Raw genomic sequence first — 22849 nt, 5'->3', positions numbered from 1 at the left:
GAAAGCCCTTGAGGGAAATACTGAACTCTATTCGTATTACTATGTCCACTGGTCTGAGTTATCATGCTAATAGAAAACTTCTGTCCTTATCCTACTTGAAATGACTCTTACTTTTTTGTCCACTTCTTTTCCCTCAATTAACAGAAATATTAACTTTGTTACTTCAAAAGTAGCAATCTGTATTTGACTGGCAGAGGCATTGGAATAACCTTAAGAGCCTGAGTCAAGCAAACGTGGCACCACAACGTACAGTTCTTAGCAGTCTTAGCTGAGTCAAATACAGATTGCTAGTTTTGAAATATCAAAGTTTGTATTTCTGACTACCCACCAGTCTTCCTTAAACATTAAGGCAGAGGACAGTTCAACTACACAAAGTTACACTGTTCGACCTTAAGCCTGTATTTCCTGAATTACCAGCCTTTTATTTCTATTATATGTCAAACTGTGATGTTGCCTCTTCCACTCTTTTCAGCTCCTATGAAGTTCAATGCCACCTCAGAAAGAGAACAAATACCCTGTTCTATTATTAATGTGAGTAAATTTCAGATAGAGCAAAATCCTACCCATCTTTAAATTCTAACACAAGGGCCAAAAACCAGAATAACAGCTAACATGAGCAGCTATTGTGGCCAGGCTGAATGTAAGTAATTTAGAAGTTAACTCCTTTAACCCTCATAGTAACCACACGAGGCATCATTATTACCTCATCTCATGTACGAGGACAACAGATACAGCTGGGCTAGATATCTTGCCCAAACTTACCAAGCCAGTACACTGCATAGCCAGGATTCAAGTTTAATCAGTCAAGCTCCAGAGCATCGACTCCCAACCATAACACTACACGAAAGTCTCAAAAACCAAAATCAGTAAGTTACCTTTCAGTACCTTACCTCTTGTGGTTGTATCTCTGGCTGTGCAAGTTCCATAAGAGACCCTGGAAAGATAAAAGGCATACTGAATAAATACTAGGCAAACTATAAGTTTTCAGACAGATTACAACTACAATTCATTCTGGCAACATATTTTCAGCAGCTAGTAGTCCTCCTCATATAAGACACTGTTATAAAGTCAAGTTGCAGGTAAAAATTGATCTCTGATAGAAAATAAGACTATCTCTTCTGACTCACAATCACAGCTTCTTTCAAGTTGGAATTATAGCACCAGTCCCATGGGGTAAGAACTAGTCATCTCGGCTTGAAATACGGCCCTTAAAGGCCTCCTATACACCAGTTTAAAGTTGGGAGGAGGGTAAGAAAGTGAAGATACTGGACTCAGTATTAAAAACTAAGAGGAAATGAACATGAGAAATGACCTGAATCTTGCTAGTGGCTACAAGAACCCTGCCTAGACTACCCCCTTAGAAGTGATATTTCTTAAATAAATCCAGCCTCAACAAACAAAAGCAAAAGTGCCATTTACTCATAGTATTTCTTCCCCAATATTTACTGGAAATATTTATTTTGGCAATTTTTGCCTGAATAAATTATAATTCATTATTTTAAATTATATTACTCTTTAATATGCTAGCCTTAAGTTATTCTTGTTCTACTACAGTATTGGATTCTACTATAACTTACATTTGAACAACCATTTTAAATGGAATTATCCTAATAGTTTAACAGAGATTCGTTCAAACTCCATAAATGTCTCATTTTAACAGTGTACAGTACTCTCTTATATCAAAGTATAACCTAATGTTTCTATTAAGGTTCACCCTTAATAGAAGGTGAATCTTGGTAATAAAGCCTAGAGATGTTTTCTGAACCTAGACTTATCCTGCAGCAAGTGAAGATTTCCATGCATACAGGAACTAACAAATTAAAATAAGGCAATCATTTCGCAACGATTTGACATATTCGGGGTAAGTGTTAAAAATGCGACCATATAAAGAATTTCAGAGATTACAACAAACCTGACTCTTTGATAGATTCAGTCTTCAATAATTGTTTCTTCTCTGATTTTATTAGCATTTCCTCTTCCAATGATAAATCTTTTTCCTTAGCATTTTTTGGAATGGGGATACTTTCAAAATAGCCTGAGTTCAGCAATTTAGACAATAGGTCTTTCATATGCTTGTCTAAGAAAGAGTAATTAAGACTTAGTTATCACATATCCTAACAGTTCATGGAAAATTATTTGGCACAGAAATCCTAATATAATTTTATTCTAATTATAGTATGTCATTATAACATTCTACATGACAGAAGATTCAAAGAACTGGTTAATACCATGAAAAGTAAATATGCAGCCCATGCTTACGTCATGCTGAATTGATATAAATTTTAAAGATCAGAATTCCAAAGTTAAGCAAATCTCAAGTTTCTCTGGGCCTCCATTCGAAAAATAACTAAAAAATCACTGACCCTAATCAAAGACTCTAATATGTTACAAAAGCACACATTATTCCCTACGCTGAAATTTCTCCCATCTGCTCCCAAGACATCACAACTAGCAATTACTTTATCTTCTGCAAGTAATTAAAACCTTAGAGATGTGAAAGTTCCCCAAACATAACGATTGGAAAACTCTACCCCAGACAAACCCTAAAGGATGTTTAAACTACAAAACTCCATGATTAAGACTTTACTCTTGAGTTATGCTTTATATTACTTCTAGCACATCATCCTTTGATGATCAAGAAAAATCTTAAAATGATGTTAAAGTCACTGTATCATAAATAGCCCTAAAGTCTATTTCATTTTAATATCCACTAAAATGTTAATTCCCAAATAAAGCAGAGTTCTCATACTTAATGTAGGTCTATTATTCTCTTCGTAGGAGTACCATGACATAGATTTTGTTTTTTTAAGAAAGTCAATTTTGGGATATAAGTTACAAACAATAAAATTCACTCATTTTAAGCGTAGAGTATAATTGTGTAACTTCTGGTGTTGCTTCTACCAGAACAATGATATAGAACATTTTCATCAACTCAAAAAGTTCTCTCATGCCCCTTTTGTAATCAATACCCTCCCCTCGCAGCAACCACTGACCTGTTATCACTCTAGTTATGTCTTTTCTAGAATTTCATATAATTGGAATTATACAATATGTACTCTTTTTGTCTGGCTACTTTCGCTCATCATAATTATGTTGAGATTAATCCATGTTGTATGTATGCATACTTCATTCCTTTTTTTTATTGCTCAGATTCCACTGTATGGATATACCACATCTTGGCTGGGTTCCATTTGGGGATATTATGTATAAAGCTGGTATGAACATTGATGTACAAATACTTATGCAAACATGTTTTCAATTCTCTTGGATACTAGAAGTATAACTGCTTGGTCATACAGTTAAGTGTACATTTAACTTTATGAAAAACTGCCAAATTATTTTCCAAAATATTTGTATTATTTTGCATTCTAATCAAGAAATAAATGTCTGTGATTTAAACTTCAAAGGACTTAGAAATTTTGAGATAGTTATATATACTTAAATTTAAAAAAAAAAAAGAAGTAATCACTATTAACAAAAAATGTTTCTTAACTTCAAGTTTCATTATCCTAAACTGGTACACAAAACTATGTATTTTCATATCTGGCCATTTGTACTTGGTCATTTGGCCAAAGTCTATTTAGGAAACCAAAAGAACTTTCTCTCCAGCTCATTTACAGATCAATAGACAACAATGCTTCAATTGAATATGCAGCCAAACCACTTACATTTTCTTAGGCAGATCTGGAAGCTAAGCCTTCATATTAGCAATATGTGTACTTCAGAGTCTTAAATGGAACAGGTATAAATATTTGGAATAGAGAACTGAACACCTAAATTGTCAAGCTAGTGTTGAAGCTTAGCACTAGTCCTTAGCACTTGTTCCTAAATCATAGTTCCCTTCAGCTTCAAAACTCTCCCTAGGTTCCGTTTTAATGAGTGCAATTATACAACAGAACTAAAGAAAGAAAGATCATTCTCCCGAGGAATACAGTACTGTCAGACATATCAGTTCTGATGGACTGACACAGTTTCGGCCTTCGATATCATTCTAAACTTCTAGACATGAAGTTTAGTATTTACTGCATAAGTCCAGAGTAGAAAAACTCACATGTCGTTCCTACCACTGCTTTGTCACTACCTTCCAAAAGGTCCCAAAAGTACAAGGATGACTGCTCCATTTGGTCTTCAACACTGACAGGGAAAAGCAGCAGCAGAACAAAGTGGCTATAGAGGTACATATAACAATAATATATATACACGAGCAATACAATTTATATACTATAACCCATCAACAGTCAAGACATTCAATGTTAATTTTGTATTTTTTATGCTTTGGAAATGAAAAACTTAAATTTTATAAAAAATTAACTGTCAATTGTAAGCATTTTCCCTTAAAACAACAAATACTAAGATTTTACCATAAATGGCTATTAAGGAATAGTCCAGAAAGAGTTTAAAGCTGTCATGCAGTATTATTCACTGTCAAGCATAAGTCCTAGGTGAAAGACAGTGGAACAAAAACATTAAGAGCTTCATTGGACTTTAAAGAGAGCAGCTTATTATTCTAATTATGTTTCACTTACATGTCACATATTAAAATAATGTAAGCTACATTCCATGAATCCACCGAGGTGAAGTAGAGAAGACACCAAATAGGTAATGATGTATTAGACGATCAGAATGATAATTAAAAACATACGTATTAAGAGTTTTATTAGGTTTCTTCCTGATACAAGGTTGATTTCTAACAACAGTTGAAATCTAACTGCTTTAGCATGGTTAACAGACACGTTGGAATAACCTGTATTTAACAAAGCAAAAGCTTAGAGATCTGTTCATTAGCTGACTTATTCCATCAAAGCAAAAAGAGCAAATAACTGAATAGCCTCGATTTGCTAGTTTTGTATTTTATATTAACAGATCTGTTTCTCAGTATTTAGTCACAGCACAAAAAGAGCACCAAATAATTCGCACTTTGAAATTTTAATGCAATGGGCAACGTCCAACTCTATTTACCTCCTCTTAAGTACAGCAGTAGTAAGAAGGCAAAGATTCATGTAATACCACAGCCTGAGATAATTACAAAAAATATTTTAAGAATAACATAATTAGTATTATGGTTAATACTTGTACAACTAGGTTAAAACTTGATGATCAGACACTATTTTTTAAATCAGTGTTACAGTAAAGAAGTATGTTAATGAGGTCCTCAAATTCACTTTCCTCCTAGATAGTCCAGCAACCCTGTCAGAGTCTAGGCTGGCCAACATCTCCCATGTTGAATCAAATTAGTGTTTTCTTAATTACTAAATAAATATATATAACTAAAAGCGCTAGACTAAAGTGTTATTTGTTCTATTTCAGGAAAATATTTTTATTAGCTTACCTCAGACTTTCATTTCTTTCAGGGCAGGTCAGTTTTGAAAATTTAATGAGGTAGTCAAGTTCTTTTAAAGGCAAAAACACTGCGCCATTCAAGCCTTCTTTCAAGTCTGTCTGCACATGTTCTTGTGTCAAGTTCTGCAATACATACTGAACTTGAAGTATAGTGCAAAGCTTTTTCTTCTCGGCCTCAAGTTTTAGCATGTGCTCCCTTCTCTGCGCCTTCTTCTGAGCTTTAAGTAGCTGTTAAAACAAATGCTAATTCAGGTTGACAACTTCCCACCCATACTAGCAATTCCAAGAGTTGAGGGAAGATGAAGAATCCCATATACATGTATAACACTGAATGTAAAAGTGACAAATCCATTTAACCCTGTTTCCTTTTTCAGCTAAAGAAGTCACTGAGTAACAAACTGGTTTATCTCAGGTAACCAGAGCCAAGGGAGTCCAAAATCTGACTCCCAACTCCAGGCTGTATCTACTACCTCTAATATCACCATGACGGGAAGAAGCAAAGTACCTGTCACTGATATGTATATTATTTCTCCAACATATGTATATTGAGCCTTTTTAGAACATCTATTTTATGGAAATGCTTCTGTCTAGTTTTGGGGGCTTCTTTAAATCTCATGATCCCGAGCAAAAATATTTAAACTAAAATGGTCAGTTTTCAACAAACTAAAGAAGACTAGCTAAAGCATAAAGAATTGAACATCTAACAGAAATAAAATGTCTTACAAATGTAATGCCAAGAAACAACCATAGCAAACAGGTTTCAAAAGTAAAATTAAGAGATATTTTCATAATTGTATGTCAGTCTGGACTGAACTGTATCTTCCAATGTATAGCTGAGAAAACACATGGAAAAGTAGTGGAACATAAATTTTCCCTCAAATAAACGTATGTGTGTGCATCCTGAGCAGCCCTGAGTCTACTCTAAAGCTCAGAACTACAATACATTAAAAGTCTAACATAATACATTGTCCCAGAAGGGGCTTCCCATCAAAAAATAATAATAATAAGTACTATCTATTTTGGCTAAGAAAACTAAAAGGTCTTTTCTTCCCATAGTTGTTTTTCTGATTGTAATATTTCCATCATACTGGATATTTTCCAAGGTATGAAAATAAAGAGAAAAAAATCTAAAAGAAGATTTTTCCTATAGATGGGTTAAAATACTTTGATATAGCATCAGTATTTAAAATTTTATAAAAGAAATGTGTATGTTCATAAATCCTAATAAAGATTGGGAGTAGAAAAAAACTCAGGAAAAAGAACCATTACAACATTATTAATTCCCCTTTAGGGAGTATAAAAGCAACTTCATAAATTTTACTTGTGGTCCTACCAGCAACAAAACAATGACTAAAGATAAAATTTTGAGAACGAGAAATGGACTGGTGGGGGTGGTTATATAAGCAAGGATATTTTCTTCAGGATGGCAATGGCTCAGAAAAGCTTTTCTGAGACCTCAGTATAGACTTACAACAATTAACACTTATCAAAACCATAGGATTCTATTTCTGCTTGAGAAGAAGAAAGAAAATAGAGGTGGCACGTCTAGCTATCCAAGACAATGGGATTCTCTTGGACACAGCTTTATGTGATATGGAAAGGCAACTGATGCTGAGGGCATCTTCAGGATTGTATCACATGATTACCACAGATCTCTCTCCAGCCACCTCCCAAGGTTGGATTAGGTGTTCTTATGGGCTCATGCCACCCTGAACTTCCACTGTCAAAGTATCTATTACAATAAATGATTTTCTTTTTATTTATCTGCACCTCCCCCTTAGACTTCAACTCCATGATGACAGGGACTATATCTCTGTTGTTCACTAATATATCATTAGTGTCCAGCACAGATCCTGACACATGACAGGACCTCAAATGTTTGCCGAATCAATAAAATGTCAAGTTAGAAAGCATGTTGTCTCCTAGATCATAACCAGATGTTACGAAAACCACTGACCACAGCCTATTTCTCCTTATTTATGTGGAAACTAAGAAGTCACATTACATTTGTTTCTCTTCTTCAAGGTGAGGACTATTTTGGAAAGAAGGAGAAGATATGAAGTATAAACCACTATCAGCCAATAGTATTGAATAATAAAATTTATTTTCTGAACCATGACGTAGAATGATAAATCTCCACCAAGGACAGAGCTCATATTATGAAGACAAAGAGAGGTGTGGCTGGGCTGAACAGGAAGGCTTCCAAAGTCAGTTTGAAGAGAAAGAAGAAAATGTTTCACAACCTGCAAAACTGGCTATCACAGAAGAGGTTTGACAAAAGAAGGGCTTTGGGGGTCTTGATTCATTAAGGCACACTCCAAAGTACTTTAGCACCTCACCTAAAGTAAAAGTAAATCTACAGTACAAGTTAGGAGAAATAATCTTACAGACAACAAAATTTAGTGGGCTGGGAGCTACCTCTAGATAGAACTGGAAGGACAAGTACATAGACAGCATATCTATGGTATAAAGTAAACGAGACATTTTTTAAGAGTGAAAAGTAGTCAGGATCCTATCTTTACTTCTACCATTTACTGGCTATATGACTTTGAAGAAGTTCCTGTTGTTCTGAGACTCAGATTTCTTATCTGAAAAATGGGGCTATTTATACTCACTTCCTAGATTGCTATAAAAATCAAATGGACTTTCATAGGTGCCAGGCACATGGAAAGTATTTTTTTTTAAGATTTATATCTAAAATGAAGAAAAAATATCATATATTGAAAAAATAAACATCTGAATGTGAAACTAAAATTTGATTGATAGGGTAACTTTGAGTGAAGAGTATTAATGGAAAATTATTTAAGTATTATAAAAGTATATTTCCAGCCACCCAAACAGAAGGAATATATAAAAGATCTTTTTATAGTAAAATGGACCAAAACTTAACATAGTGTGGGGTGGAGAATCAATCATACAAGAAAAAAAGAATGACTTAAAAATATTATATCTAAAATAGCCTAGAAATATTTAATAACAGGAATTAACAGAAAGTACTAAAATTCAATGATAAATGAACATGAGTTAAAATATGCTATGGTTGACAAAAAAGAGCCAATATCATCTCAGATTTGCATTAACAGAAGTATCCAAAGAACAGAAAGTGGTGGCTCCATACCAGGCTATGATTTACACATGACCTTTAAGAGTTAATTAAGGCAGACGGCCACAAGAGAACAACTCAGGACCGAATTACAAGGATCAAGATAGTGGATATCTTCAGCCTAGAAATGATGCTTTGGCTTTTTTGGAGGGTGGGGGGCATGATACAGGGCAGGGGTGATGCCAGAAGAATGGAGAATTTCACAAAAGAAAAAAATATCCAAAAAAATTAGAAGGAACTGTTATATGAGACATGCTCCCTCCCCTAGAAATGAATTTATTAAAAAAATTCCCTCAATTGTTAGAACATGATTTCTAAAGGACCTTCTAAGATTCTAAAACAGGGAAGAATACTTCATTAATGAATTATTAAGACTTCATATTAATTATTGACTAAATCTGTCAGATAAGAGTTTGAATTGCCAGCATGGAAAACCTAATAAGCAGTGTGACCAGACTAACTCCAACATGAATCATAAATTTTCCTGGTAATAACTAGCATGGCCTCAAAAAGAGTCAACCAGTTCTGTTTCCTAATATGTTAAATAATGCTAAACTTACAAGCCTATAGCATATAAATTTATAGGCCTATATTTTTAAATATCTTGAATAAATGTATCTGTAAAAAGTTTTTATTCCCTTCTCAGTGATTTCTATAATTCCATAGTGAAATAATACACTAACTAATACTTTATTCACAATGTCTCAAATATGAGATACTATTTGTGTTTTCTTGCAGCTTCAGAAATCTGAAGACACTAGTTCTGGAGTAGCTATCCTCAATAAAATATCTGCAGGATTTAGATGGGTAATAACCAAACAGCATTATTAGACACTGATATTTTCTTAAAGAACAGTGGTTAAACTCATTTCAGGAAAAGCTAAGAAAACATACTCACATCTTGGCTCAGTCCCGAAAATGTTTTCTGAAGCTCCTTGGCAAATTCTAAGTTATGTAGTACTTCTTCATATTTCTCTACTGCTTCCTACCAAATAGGATAAAGAAAACATAGCTTCTGTAAAAACTTCTAAGTACAAATATGTCAAAATAAGTTTCCCGCAAAAACAGAAGATTTAAGGCTTCATAAACTAGCCATCTATTATACAAATAATCAAAAAAGTAGGAAGAGTATTTAGTAGAAGTGACATAAAACTAAATTTAAAAATTAGATTTTTATACCAGAAATCTGAGCCATAATAAGCAATAATAATAATAATTATGGAAATGAGTCCCTATCTATAAAGTCTAAGAGCAGAGAGGCCTGTGGGTTTTAAGAGACCTGAGCAAATAGGATTTCTGTCAATATTCGTTTACTACTCACATATATTATACAAGTAGTGAAATGAGAATTACACAGATGATTAAGCAACTTCAAGATATTTATACCTGGTAGAAAAGACTTATAAACAATTACCTATAACAGACAAGATTAATTAAGATAATAACATAAATATTGTATATTTAAAGGGACAAATTTTTTTTTAAGATTTCATGGGGAACAAAGTTGATAATTAAAGAAGAAGTGGGTTTTTTATGGGACCTAAACTAACTCAAACCTATATGGAAGAACAAAAGGCAAACACGAAACAGAACAAGGTGGGGGATGTGTCTAACCAGAAAGACATATTATAAAACCTCCGTAATTAAAAGAGTATGATATTCCATTTCTAGACATATACCCAAAAGAAATGAAAATATTATGTCCATAAAGACTTGTGTGCAAATTTATATAGCAGTATTATTCATTATAGACCAAAATAAAAACAATCTAAATATCCAGCAACTAATGGATAAAAAAAATGTGGTATAATTAAAGAAATACTCGTCAGCCATAAAAAGAAATGAATTTCTGATACTTGCTATAACACAGATGACCTCAAAAACATAATGCTAAGTCAAATAAGCCAGATGCAAAGACTTTATTTTATACAAAATATCCAGAAAAGACAAACTTATAAAGATAGAAAGCAAATAAGGGCACAAAAGGGAACTTGGAGGGGTTCTAAAACTGGATTGTCGTGATAGTTGCATAACTCCACTAATTCACTGCAACTTATTGAATTCTACACTACGATAAGTTAATTTTCAGATATGTGTATGATATCTGTTTAAAAAATAATCTGATAATACTAAGTCTTTACAAAGGTATAGAGCAATAGGAACCCCTACATACTAACAGTATTAGTCTAAATTGATCCAATTTTGAAAAACAGTTTGGCATTTTTACCTAATAAGTTCACTATGATACATATACATCCTGAAAAAACTTTGCACCTGTGTCTCAATAACATAAATAAAAGTGCGCAAAGTAAATTACCAAAAAATAATAGCAAGCAACTCAAACATCCATCTACTGACAGGCTACTACTGAGAAAAGCAAATGAAATATAGCTACTTGCATCAATATAAAAATCCTACGCATGAGTGAAAAAGGTAAACTGCAGAATATATAGTATGATAGATAACATTTATTATAAGATACAAAAAAGCAACTCTAACAGATTTAAGAGCAACAAACAAGTGCAATTAAAATAAAAGCAAGGAAACGATGGACGGGCGGGGGTTGGGGGGCTCAGGATCAGGTTACAGGAAAGAAAAAGTATGGGAAGAAGCTTCAGTGGTATTGGTAACTACCAGCTGTGTAGAGTAACAGGTTCTGATGCTTGCTTTATTATGCACTGTAACTTATATGCAACATTTTGTTTGGAACATATATTTCATGATAAAAAAAGGTAGAGAGACCTTCCAACTACAGAACCAAGAATGCGCAAGTGCCCTAACCATAGTACAGTAAGTCCTCACTCAACATCATCAAAAAGTTCAGGGAAACTGCAACTTTAAGTGAAACATCATATAATAAAACCAATTTTACCATAGGCTAATTAATAAACAACAAGAGTTAAGTTCCTACAGCATATTTCTGATCACAAAAACATCACCAAACTTCTAAATAAAGATCCCAAACACTTCTAATATTAAACACTGAAATAAATGTGATATATAAATACGCTTAAGAAAGGTCAATAAAAACAAGTAAGATCATTATTAGAGCCTCTTTCATGGGCAGCTCAGGGTGCCAGGCAGGAACCAACCCTGGACAGGACGCCCTTCCATCGCAGGGCACAACTCACACACACACCGACACTCAGACTGGGACAATGTCTACACACCAGTTCACCTCAGTGTGCACATCTTTGTGATGTGGGAGGAAACCAGAGTACCAGAGAAACCCCACATAGACATGGAGAGAACATGTGAACTCCACACAGACAGTGACCCTGGCTGGGAATCAATTTTTTTTTCTCATCAACGTTATAACAAAACAACACTGAACAAAACATTGTTTTTAGACCTGCTGTATACAGTCTTCAGAGAGCTATAAAACTCTGTAGACCAAATTTCTCTATGCTCCAGACGTGGATCTTAAATACTTACTATGCATCATCCCTTAATGTTTCATAGACACATTGAGATCAGTAGTTCAAAATTAAGTTCTGTATCTCACCCTCCCAAAACCTGCTTCGCCCCAGTGTTTCCAAGCCCAAAAAATGGCTTTGCCATCTATCCAACTGTTCAAGCCAGAAACCTAGAAACCACTCGGTTCTTCCCTCTACTGCTATATCCAGTTACCAAGCTCTGTTGATTTAACCTTTCAAATCCTGCTACTTTACTCAATCCCCTCTGCCACTACCTAAGTACCAGCCCCAACAATCTCTGACCTAGACTATAGCCAACCCTTATCTAGTTTCCTTACATCCACACTTACCATCTCCAAAACATCCTTCATCCGAAAATGTGATTTTTTTAAACTACACATCTGTAGTTATTCTCTTCTTAAAACATATATCTATATCATTTCTGATGCCCTTTAAAAAAAAGTAGTCTTTACAAAGATTTGCATAATGTGTCCTTCCCCGTTCGGCTTCGTCACTCCATCTACACTGGACTTCTTTCTACTTTCTTAGAAGGCTCTTTGTAAAAAACGTTCTTTTCTCTTTTCAGGGCCTTTACACATGCTAGAATCTGCCTAGCCTGCTCTTCTTCTTTCCTCATTTTAACTGGCTAAGTCCTATTCAATTTTTAGGTCTTAACTAAAGTACTTCTTTCTTAAAGAAGCTGTCCTCAACTCTCCATACGAGGTTAGAGTCCGCATCACAATCTGTTATCATTCTGTACTACACCTTAACATCCATCATATCCGTATTTACTTATTTCCAGCCTCTCCTCCCTATCGCATAATATCCATGAGGACAATGACCACATTTGTCCCTTAGGTATTATAACCCCAGCATTAAGCACAGCACCTCCCAGAGTAGGTACTTAATATATTTTTGTTGCATGAATAAAAGGTAGTTCAGAACATGATCTCAGAGAGTCTCAAATATGCTAAAGATTCTGAATAGAATTTAAAACTTTAGAATGGAATCATATGCTGAGATTTCCATTTCGAGAAAAGAAACACTTGCGGGGGCAGGACTAGTAAACTGGAAAGGAAGGTCTTCAAGACAAGGAGCTTAATCAGGAAGCTTGCATAACGCAGGTGACTTGCACTGACTAAGCCAATAGCAGTGGGGCTGAAAAAGAGAAAATACGAGGTGACAGAAAGAAATCTAACTATGGGTGGTGAACATGCAATGCACATATATATGACTTCCTGTTAAACTGTACACTTGAAAGTTACTGGATTTCATTAACCAATGTCACAATAAATAAATACATAAAAAAGCATTAAAAATTAAAAATAATAAAAGAGAGAAAAGATTTCATATTATTTAATGAGTTTAGAGTTATAGGTCAGAATTTAGCAACAAGAGTTGGGCACCAAATCCTAATTCTTTAACAATAAAAACTTTAGTAGAATCAAAAGTTCAAGCAAAACTCTCTTGCATCTCAGGTTCTCCATTTCATATCCAGATAAGAACCAACACAAATATTAAAGTTACTAAATAGAACTCTGAAAACACCATTAAGACATTCTTCTTACTATTTAAAAGAAAAATCTAGATATACGTTTGTGATGTTACTGATATCTTATAAGTCTACAGCTTAGTCTTGACACGTTACTTAAGAGTTACTTAAAAAGGTTACAATAGCCATGCAGATCATAGGAAACTGTATTTCAAATATACTATATTTCAATATTACAAACGTGTTAGGTTAAAAATTACAACCTGAAATTATAAAATTTCTAGTCAAAAATATTAAAAATACAGATTCAAACCTAAAGTATATAGTTAGAGCATTGCTTAAAGGAAAACTCGTAGCCTTAAAAGTAATTTATAAAAAATTACTTTGCCCCAATCTGTGCAAATAAATTTTTAAAACTAGATGAAATAAGTGACTATCAAGGAAAAGTTTTGAAAAGTTGACTCCAAAAAAAGAAAATCTGAACACCAAGATATGGAAACAACCTAAATGCCCACCAACAGATGATTGGATAAAGAAGTTATGGTTTAAATATACAATGGAATATTACTCAGCCATTAAAAAAAAAAAGAAATCCTACCATTTGCAATGACATGGATGGACCTAGAGGTTACTATGCTGAGTGAAATAAATCAGACAGAGAAAGAGAAATACCACATGATTTCACTTACATGAGGAATCTAAGAAACAAAAAGAACAAACTAATCAAAAACAGATTCACAAATATAGAGGACAATTCCCTCCAGCCAGAGGAGGGGGGTTGGAGGGCTGGCGTAAACAGTTAAAGAAGTACAAATTAGTAGTTGATAGATGGTCATGGGAATAGGGAGCACGGTATAGGGAATGCAGTTAGCATTAATGTAATGGCTAGGTAGAGCGCCAGATGAGAGAAAGAACAATTAGGGGGATCGTTTCATAAACTATATAAATATCTAACCAATGCGCTGTATACTTAAAACTAATAATAAAATAATTTTTTTAAGAAAATCGAAACATGCCAATTTCCAAAAAAAAATAAAGAATATTTTCAAAGAGCTCCCACCCACCTCCCCCCCCAACCCACCAAAAAAAAAAAAAGAAAACAGGCCTAGATAGTTTCACAAAAACAATTCAACCAAACTTTAAAGACCATGCATTATGGAAAGACTGACACAATATTAAAAAAGGAAGGGATAGATAAATAGGCAGGACATAAAGGATTTTTAGGGCAGTGAAAATATTTTGTATGATACTATAATGGTGGATACATGCTTTCCTACATTTGTCCAAACCCATAGAATATACAACACCAAGAATGAACTCTAATATAAACTACAGATTTTGGGTGATGATAATGTGTCATTGTAGGTTCGATTATAACAAATGTACCACTCTAGGGAGAAACATGGGTAGTGGAGGAAGCTGTACATACGTAGGGTCAGGGGTTACATGGAAACTCTCTATACTTTCTGTTCATTTTGCTGTGAACGTGTAACTGCTAAAAAAAATAAAGTCTATTTAAAAAAAAAAAAAAAAAGAAGCAGCAGCAAAAATAAAAGCCCCAAAAAGTATATTAAGCTAAGTTGTATAGAAAATGGAAAGAGAAGGCAGGGAGAAGAATATTTGTTTATACAAGCATAAAGAAATTCTAGAGAGATATATGAGAATCATTACTTTGTAAGATGAGAACTGCACAGAGGAAGGACAGGGTGAAAAAATATGGCATCTTTTTTAATATTTCCAATTGTATGAACTATGTGAATTATTGCCAATTTTAAAAGCTAAACTTAGAGCTTCTTAATTAAATACTACACTACTGACGTCAGTTCTCTAAGAAGTCAGATTATAGGTTTTTCTTGTTCTGACTTATCTAAATTTTCGCCTTAAATATATACTGCTTGTATGAGGAGCTGTTATTTCTCAAAAGTACCACCAACTATATGCTTCATCACATCTAAAAACCTAAGATATTCGATCATTTTAAATTTAGTAAATATGTACATAAATCTATAAGCCTACTATATGACATACGTTATTCTAAGTACTAGGAAAACAGGAGTGAACAGAAAATTTCTAATGGAACTTCCATTGCAAAGGAAGGAAATAAACAAAACTTCACCGTTTGTCAGAAAAGTGTGTCTATGAAGACAATTAGAGCAAGAAAAGGTGCTAAGGAATATGAATGGGGAAATGGATGTATAGTGTTGTCAGGACAGGCCTTACTGAGATGACCTTCAAACAAAAAACTGGAAGGTGGACATTGAACAGGTAGTAGGAACAGCACGTGCAAAGCCCTAAAGTAGATGTGTGTCTAGGATGTCTGAGGAACACCATGGAACCCGGTATAACTGAACCAAAGCGAAAAAGGGAGAGGAGAGTAGGAAATGCAATAAAGATGCGAAAGGAAGTAGGGAGGGAGCATATTTGGGAGAGCTTTGTTGGCCATAGTTAAGACAGTCTGCCACCCTGATGGGAATCAATGGGGACTTTTGAGCAGAGGAATGACCATCTGACTTGCATTTGAACAGGATTACTGCAGCTACTATAGTGAGGATAGATTTGGAGAGAGAGAACAGAAAAACCTGTGAGGAAGCTATTACAGTTATGCAGAAGAAAGATGATATGGCTTGGGCCAGGATGACAGAAATGGAATTTATGAAAAATGGTCAGTTTCTAGATTTATTTTGAAAGTTGAACTGATCAAACTTGCTGATAGGCTAGATGTAAGGTATAAAGAGAAAAGAGAAAACGTCTACAGGGTTTCGGGCAATTCCATCCTTCTAGACCATCAAGCCATTAACTGACATAGCTAAGATCAGAGGGCGTACAGGTTTGGGGGACAAGGTGAAATTAGATGTCAAATAGGCAACTGGACATAGGAATCTATAGAGTCCAAGGACTAATCTATTAGCAATACAGATTTGGCAGTTGTCCGCATATTTTGCAAAAGAGAGATCAAAGTTAATATTATAGAAGCAACATAGTTATGAAGATGGTAATGAAATATTGAAGTTACAGTTCGCTTGGCTAGAGCTCTGAAATATAGCACATCCTCAACGTCTCTTAGAGAGCTACCATGAGAACCAATCTACCTACCTCCACTCCCCCATAGTTCCCCAAAATCAACAATACTGCTATAACAGAACACTTCTTTCAAGAATATTTACGCAAAGAAAAGTTTTATCACTATAAAAGTTATCGAACATTACTACTTAAAAACAAAGCCATGCTGAAATGCTGGATGTCCAGCTAATTCCTCTTACTAGCTACGTGAGCACATCATTCCCAGAGCTCACACAATTCAAACTTGTGCCTCAGCAAAAGTATAATTTACTACATCACAAAAATGCAAGGCCAGTGATGAAAGTCAATATGGCAAAGGAAAAGTCCTTGAATGCCAGTAACTAATACATAACCAAAAAACCTTGTTGAAAAGATAATAGATGTACAAGCTAGATCAAATAACTTTTAGACTAATTTTGTCCCTTCTTAGCCAAGAGATGTGATCAGGTCAAAATGGCAAACATCAATGAACCATATTGCAAAAACTCTCCTCCACCAAATTAGATAAAATTTGCAATTACCAGGTATACCATGGACAAGTTAAACAACATTTTTAAAAGCTGTAATAACTAATATTTATAGTAAGTTTTTTAAAAAAACAGGTCAGATGTCACTTTTTTTTCTTTTTTTTTTATTTGTCCTATCAAATATTTGGTCTCACCAAATCTACCTAGAGTTTTATTAAGAAAAGGAAACCAGCAAGTCTGACCAAAGTGATTATAAATCACTTACCAATTGGTCTGGATTAAGTTGCTCTCCATTTTTCAGGCGATCCTTGTAATCTTCCAGTTTGAGCTACAAAAAGAGAAACTTGTACCTATAATACTCTGATACAAACTAAATATTAGACTTTGTTTCTTACAAAAACAAAGTTCTTGATGTAAGCTAGCAACTGCAAAAATACTGTTTTACTACCGGGCAGGCAGCAAAAAAAAACTTGAGTTCCTGTCAGGGGAAAAAAAACATTGCACACAATCAACATTAGTCTGGAAGCACAAAAATTCGAAGAGTTTATAAAGCTAGTAATAAACCTTTTTCTCTTAATAGCTTCTCTTTCTATGTAGTCAATCATATGCCCCTAACCCAGTGGTGCTCAATAAGGGTCAATTTTGTATCCCAGGACTATTTGGCAATGTCTGGAGATACTTTGGGTTATCATAATTTGGGGGATGAGAGGGAGGTGAAGAGCGCTACCGGCATCCTGTGGGTAGAGACCAGGGATATTGCTAAACATCCTACAATGCGCAGGACAATCCCACACAACAAAGAATCATGTGACACAAAATGTCAATGGTGCTGTGGCTGAGAAATCCTACTCCAACCTAATGTTTAGACCATTAGTTACCTGTTGAATTATGTGGCATTTGTCTACTAGGAAACTTCCTAATGGTAGTAGGAAGTAGTTTCAACTTAAAGCTATTTTTCATATTAAATTTTACCTTTAAGTAAATACATGACAAATTCCATTTATTGTTCCCATAAAAACGACAAGACCCACCATGGTATTCTAAAACCAATGTTTAAGCTCTTCCTCTTTGGCTTTATAGCTTTAAAATGTGTTTCCAGAAGCCTGAAACGAAAGCATTGGTACGCTGACAGGTATTCAAAGAGGTAGTGTAATCAAGCCAGAGTACAGGCTATACCTATAAATGTACTTCCTCCACCTGGGGAAAGACATCAATGAGTCTCCATCAATAGATCCTGCTTTCACCAGTTTCCCATAGTGGCAGGGAATTTGTGCTGACCCAGGCACACTCACCTTATCACACTTGTGATCAACTGCATGCATTCGAAAATGACTGGTGAGAACTAGGGTTACAGAGAAGCTACTAGTAACTGACCCTTCTTCATTATTTTCACTACCTTCCTAGTGTGTATTTCTAAATTTTTTTTTAAAAAAAAAAAAAGGTAAAGAAACAGTCAATCAGACTCAAAAATCTCTTCACATTCCATTAAAAGCAACTTTCCTAGGGTTTAACTAGGTCTTGGCATAAAAATATTTAAGAGTTCCTAGGTCCAGATAGGTAATCACGCATCTTACCCTCACAAAGACAATCATGACACAACAAAGCCACATGCAGTACTATTTCATAGGCTACATGACTCAGGAAACAAGGAATGATTTGGATCTTTCCATCAGTATTGACTGGTAACATTAGGCTAATTATAACCCTTGAGTCTCTTTACAAAGCTCTCTACAATGCTTTCACCTACCAATCTCAAACGATCACCTAGCAACACAAAAATGAGTGCTAAAACATTTTCTGGCTCTACCATCACTAAAGCTTCCAATGACTGCAGCACTTATACTGCAATATCAACTGCTGCAGAAAGTCACAAGGAAAACAAGCTAAAAAAAAAAGGCAATTTGTGAAAAGAAACAATAATACTACACTCAAGGAATTAATCTGACCTAAAGTAGCTAGCTCTTCAAGTACTTCAACAGCAGCATGCATAAGTTTACTATGAAGAATATTTTTACTCAGTTATGCAGACCAATCAAACAGAAAATGTTTAATATATCCAATATTAAGCCTGCTTGTATGTTTCCAACCAGCTAAATCCCAAGGTTAGTTAAAACTTTAAAAAGTAATACCTATGAGCCCTGACTGAAAGCCAAGATGTCAGTTCCTTAATCCTCATTTAAGATGGAGCATATATCCAGCTGGGAAGGAAAAAAAAGTTACCTTCTTTTTCTCGATGTTTCTAATTTTGTGTTTAAGGCATATGAGTCCATTATCAATATAGGTCTCATATGCTTGGGAAGGAGAGGCAGCTGAAATGAGAGTCGACTGCAAGGGGCTCATGGCCCGCTGGCTTTCCTCATGCTGACTGTGGTTCATTTGCGGCTTGGCTGACTTCATATTCCCTTCTCTCCCGTCCTCTGAAGGGCCTGAAGGTGACTGGTAACCAAAAGATGAAGAGAGTTGCACCATTGAAATAGATGAGGCTGAAGGAGGAAAGGGGCGAAAAAAGTTAAATATAAAAGTAAATTAGGACTAAAGGGACACATCCAGGCTTTAACGTCTCTGAAAAGTCTAGACCCACTCCCTCGAAGCTCTCTTCCACAGAAGTGAGCTCAAAACCCAACGGTGCTTTAGATCCATGCTTCCATCTCACTACTTTTAAGGCAATTAGTGCCAAGCACTAGCGGCTCTGCGTAGGCAAAATCTACAACATGGGGAATGTTTCCAGCAACTCGATTCTCCACATAGAAAAGAACTGCTAATCAAGCAATAGCTTCAGAGCTCCTCTCTCCTCGTGCAGGAATCCGCATTCCGAATAATTTCTATGGTCAAGTGATGACCAAAAAAATAAGCTTTCCCCATTGAGACCTTAAGGCAGCCACTGGAACCTCCTTACATTATTACTCAACACCAGTCCCGACCCCAATCATTAACAAGGACATTTAAAAGAAAATCCCGGACGCACAATTTGTTTTAGAGCTCTCATTTACTGAAGAGTAGCTTCTTGAACTAGAATGCCAACTTCTCTTTGATTGCTCTGGGGCCTATAAGGCAAGTCCATCACTACTGGACATTTGCAACGAGGTACTCTCAAGCTGTGGGCGCTCAAGCTGGGAGCTGGGTTTCTGCTGTTTACACTAACTCATAACCACTCACACCCAACCGGTTTAAGGGCTCGTCTTAGCGAGCCTGACACGGCCCTGGTCAGTGGCCCTCGCATCGCCTTCACCCCGCTTATCAAAGGTGTCCATCCCACTCCCCTTAGGAGACCCCCAAAGCAAGGGCATAACGGGCTCCATGCACGCCAGCGCTGATCCTAAGTCCCCAAGCCACTCAGCGCCCCGAGGGCGACGACCCCCGCGCTTCCCGCAGCCCTCCGGACGCCGAGGCATCGGTCGGGGCCACTTCTGCAGGTGCCTCTGAAGAGGCTGACCTGGAGCAAAACACGGGGCACCGCCCGGGAGTGCCAACCCGCCGCCCGGGGGTGCCGACCCGCCCTTCACCTCGCTGCGGCGGCGGCGGCCGCCCTGCCCTGCCCACTCTCGCGGGCCAGACGCCTCCCCACGCCCAGCAGCAGCCCGGCTTCACCTCCGCAAGCCGCCGAGGCCGCCGCGGCAGCCGCAGCCCGGGCCCGCCTTCGAAGGCCGGCGGGAGCCAGGGGCGCCGCGAGAGTGGGCGGGTGCCAACCCGCACTTGCGTCTCCTCCTCCCGTCTCCTCCCTCTCCCGTCCGGGTCCTCTCCGGCGGCGTCCGCGGCGCCCAGCGCCCCCCCAACTCAGCCGCTCTCGCCGAGGCCTCGCTTGCAGCGCGCGTGGCTTATATACGCGCGCCCCGCTCCCCGCACCCGCTCGCGCGCGCAACCTCGTGCCGCCGGACACCGCCTCCTTCCGGTGCCCGCGCCCCGGCCGCAGCCGGCCTCGGCCGGGGGACGTTTGTTCCTGGCCCAGCTGCGGCGGGAAGTCGGTCACCAGAGGGCGCGTTCTCCCCGCGATTGCGCAGACTGCGGGGCACCAGGTGGGGCCGGTGTGACGGGGAGAGCCAACCAGCAGCAGACCCCGAGGCCCTGCCGGACCTTGCTGATTGCAAACAGTAATAATTGCATGCGCGACCTTGAACAGGTGATTTCGATCAGTCGAAAAGGCCTGCGCGCCCTTTTGTGGAATTACCAGTTAAACTGAGCTTGAGCCTCCGGTTTTGGTGGGGGGATACCTTTGTCCCCCCCCCACCTCCAAGCCCCCTCCCCATCACTCCATCCTTCAAAATAGGGTAGAGAAAATCCACGTTTCCTCAGAAAGGATTCAGTGTGTAAGAGCAGAATGCCCCGACATTGCCATAAAAACAGAGTGGATGACTCCACAACCTTCAATAATAAGATTGTGTTTATTTAGGCTGTTCGTTTGTCTCTTTGAAACAGATGAATTCATTGGCACGCAGAGAAAAAGCTGATAAAAATCTTTGGTAAGGTTACATAAAATTAAGAGAAAAGGCTGAAAATATATCAGCGTTTCTCATACCAAACGAATAAGGGGCGGAGGAAACCATCTCCCAACAATACCTCAGGCCCAACATGTGTCCCGCTATTACACCAAGTAGAATTGTTTTAGATCCTGTCCCTGAGACTGATAAAAATTACGAAGACTAGCAAGAAAGACCAGAGAAAACTCAGAAATATAATCAAGGAGGCAAAGGTTCAGTTTTAAAACTGTTGGCTGAGCCCACACAAAAATTGCCGTGATTTTCATCATTTCTCAATACAGTAGTTTTCCAGTTATTATCTGTGTTCTTTTCAGTCTCAGGTAATATAATGTACCTTAATGTTGCATTTTTGCTTTGAGTCTCTGAATTCCTTTTGTGTGTATCCTCGAGGGTCAGGCAAATATAAGATTGTCCATTTGTTTCATTGTTTATAACTGGAGACAGATCAGAAGCTACTGAATATTAGGGGAGGAAGACTATACCTTTGCCCTTAAGGGTGTAAAAACAATAGACATAGGTTTAAAAAAATGTAAAAGACACATTTTTGTATCAATGAGTAAGCACAAAGTTACAGCACAGGTTATACCTGTTGTAGCCTGAGCTGATAATGAATCTAAGAATGGTATTTCAATCATATTAATCACGAAGTATTTACCTTCTAATTGACCAAGAGAAAAACTACTCCTTGGGTCATATAGATCTAGCTGTAGATCCTAAATATTCCACTAAATAGAATAATTCTGAATAAATCTTTACTGATTTATGTCACAAGATGGATTCAGAAAATTAATCACGAAAAAAAAAGTACAAAAGCAAAAATAATTAAATTTCAAGTCCGGAATGGTACATTTTGTGTAAGAATAGCATAACATTTGTACCTCAGTAGATAACGCTGCCCTGATACCTTATGAAAAAGGTGATTCAAGAAAAAAGCTTTTCTTCCAGATTCTAGAGATCTTTAAAGCCAGTGAATTTGGCTTATTATGAAAACCTATGCCCCCCAAATTTTAATTTGTTGGGATTTTGTTTATTTTCTCTCCCCCACTCCCTATTTTCTATAACACCTTGCTTTGTCTTGCTACAGTATTTGTGAAAAGTCCTGCCTCCAAGCTTAGCAAGGAATTTCTGTATTTAAAATATGAAACAAGGTGTTGTTTCAAATCAGTGTGGTAAGAATACATTCATTCAACAAATATTTATTGTTATATGTCAGTTACATTTGCAATAAAGCTGAGAGGGATCCAAATATTTATTGGGCACCTCCTATGTGTTGGGCGATAAGTATATAATAGTGAGTGAAACAAATATAGCCCCTGCCCCATAGAGCTGATTGACAATTCAATAAAAGCAACAGGAATAAATAGCAAAAAAAAAAAACCCCAACCAACTCAATAAAATAGAAAAATAAAAATAATGGATAGCTTGATTTCTGTAAAAACAGCCAATCTTTACATCCCTTGAAACTATGAAGGTTTTAAATATGCATTGTCTGGCAA

At 36.7% G+C, this 22849-nt stretch overlaps 1 protein-coding gene across 26 annotated transcripts in view; it reads right to left on the bottom strand.

Moving 5' to 3' along the window:
- Nucleotides 1–20835, bottom strand: part of CAPRIN2 (caprin family member 2) — a 39250-nt gene extending 18415 nt beyond the window's left edge. For 8 of the 26 annotated variants that reach the window (XM_016152033.2, XM_036236705.1, XM_036236714.1 and 5 more), the window contains exons 1-7: nt 19099–19361; nt 17144–17206; nt 9342–9428; nt 5330–5568; nt 4052–4167; nt 1913–2077; nt 891–934 (exon numbers count right to left, since the gene is read on the bottom strand). In XM_016152033.2, the coding sequence (XP_016007519.2) occupies nt 891–934; nt 1913–2077; nt 4052–4167; nt 5330–5568; nt 9342–9428; nt 17144–17206; nt 19099–19347 (963 nt within the window). In that variant the 5' untranslated portion in view covers nt 19348–19361. The other 18 variants (XM_036236709.1, XM_036236710.1, XM_036236712.1 and 15 more) reach the window with 12 other exon arrangements.
- Nucleotides 20836–22849: the final 2014 nt, after the last annotated feature.

Source organism: Rousettus aegyptiacus, unplaced genomic scaffold (assembly GCF_014176215.1).
Source record: "Rousettus aegyptiacus isolate mRouAeg1 unplaced genomic scaffold, mRouAeg1.p scaffold_m13_p_2, whole genome shotgun sequence".
Taxonomy (NCBI): Eukaryota; Metazoa; Chordata; class Mammalia; order Chiroptera; family Pteropodidae; genus Rousettus; species Rousettus aegyptiacus.
The sequence above is the reverse complement of the archived record's forward strand: the minus strand, read 5'-3'. Positions and strand labels throughout refer to the sequence as shown.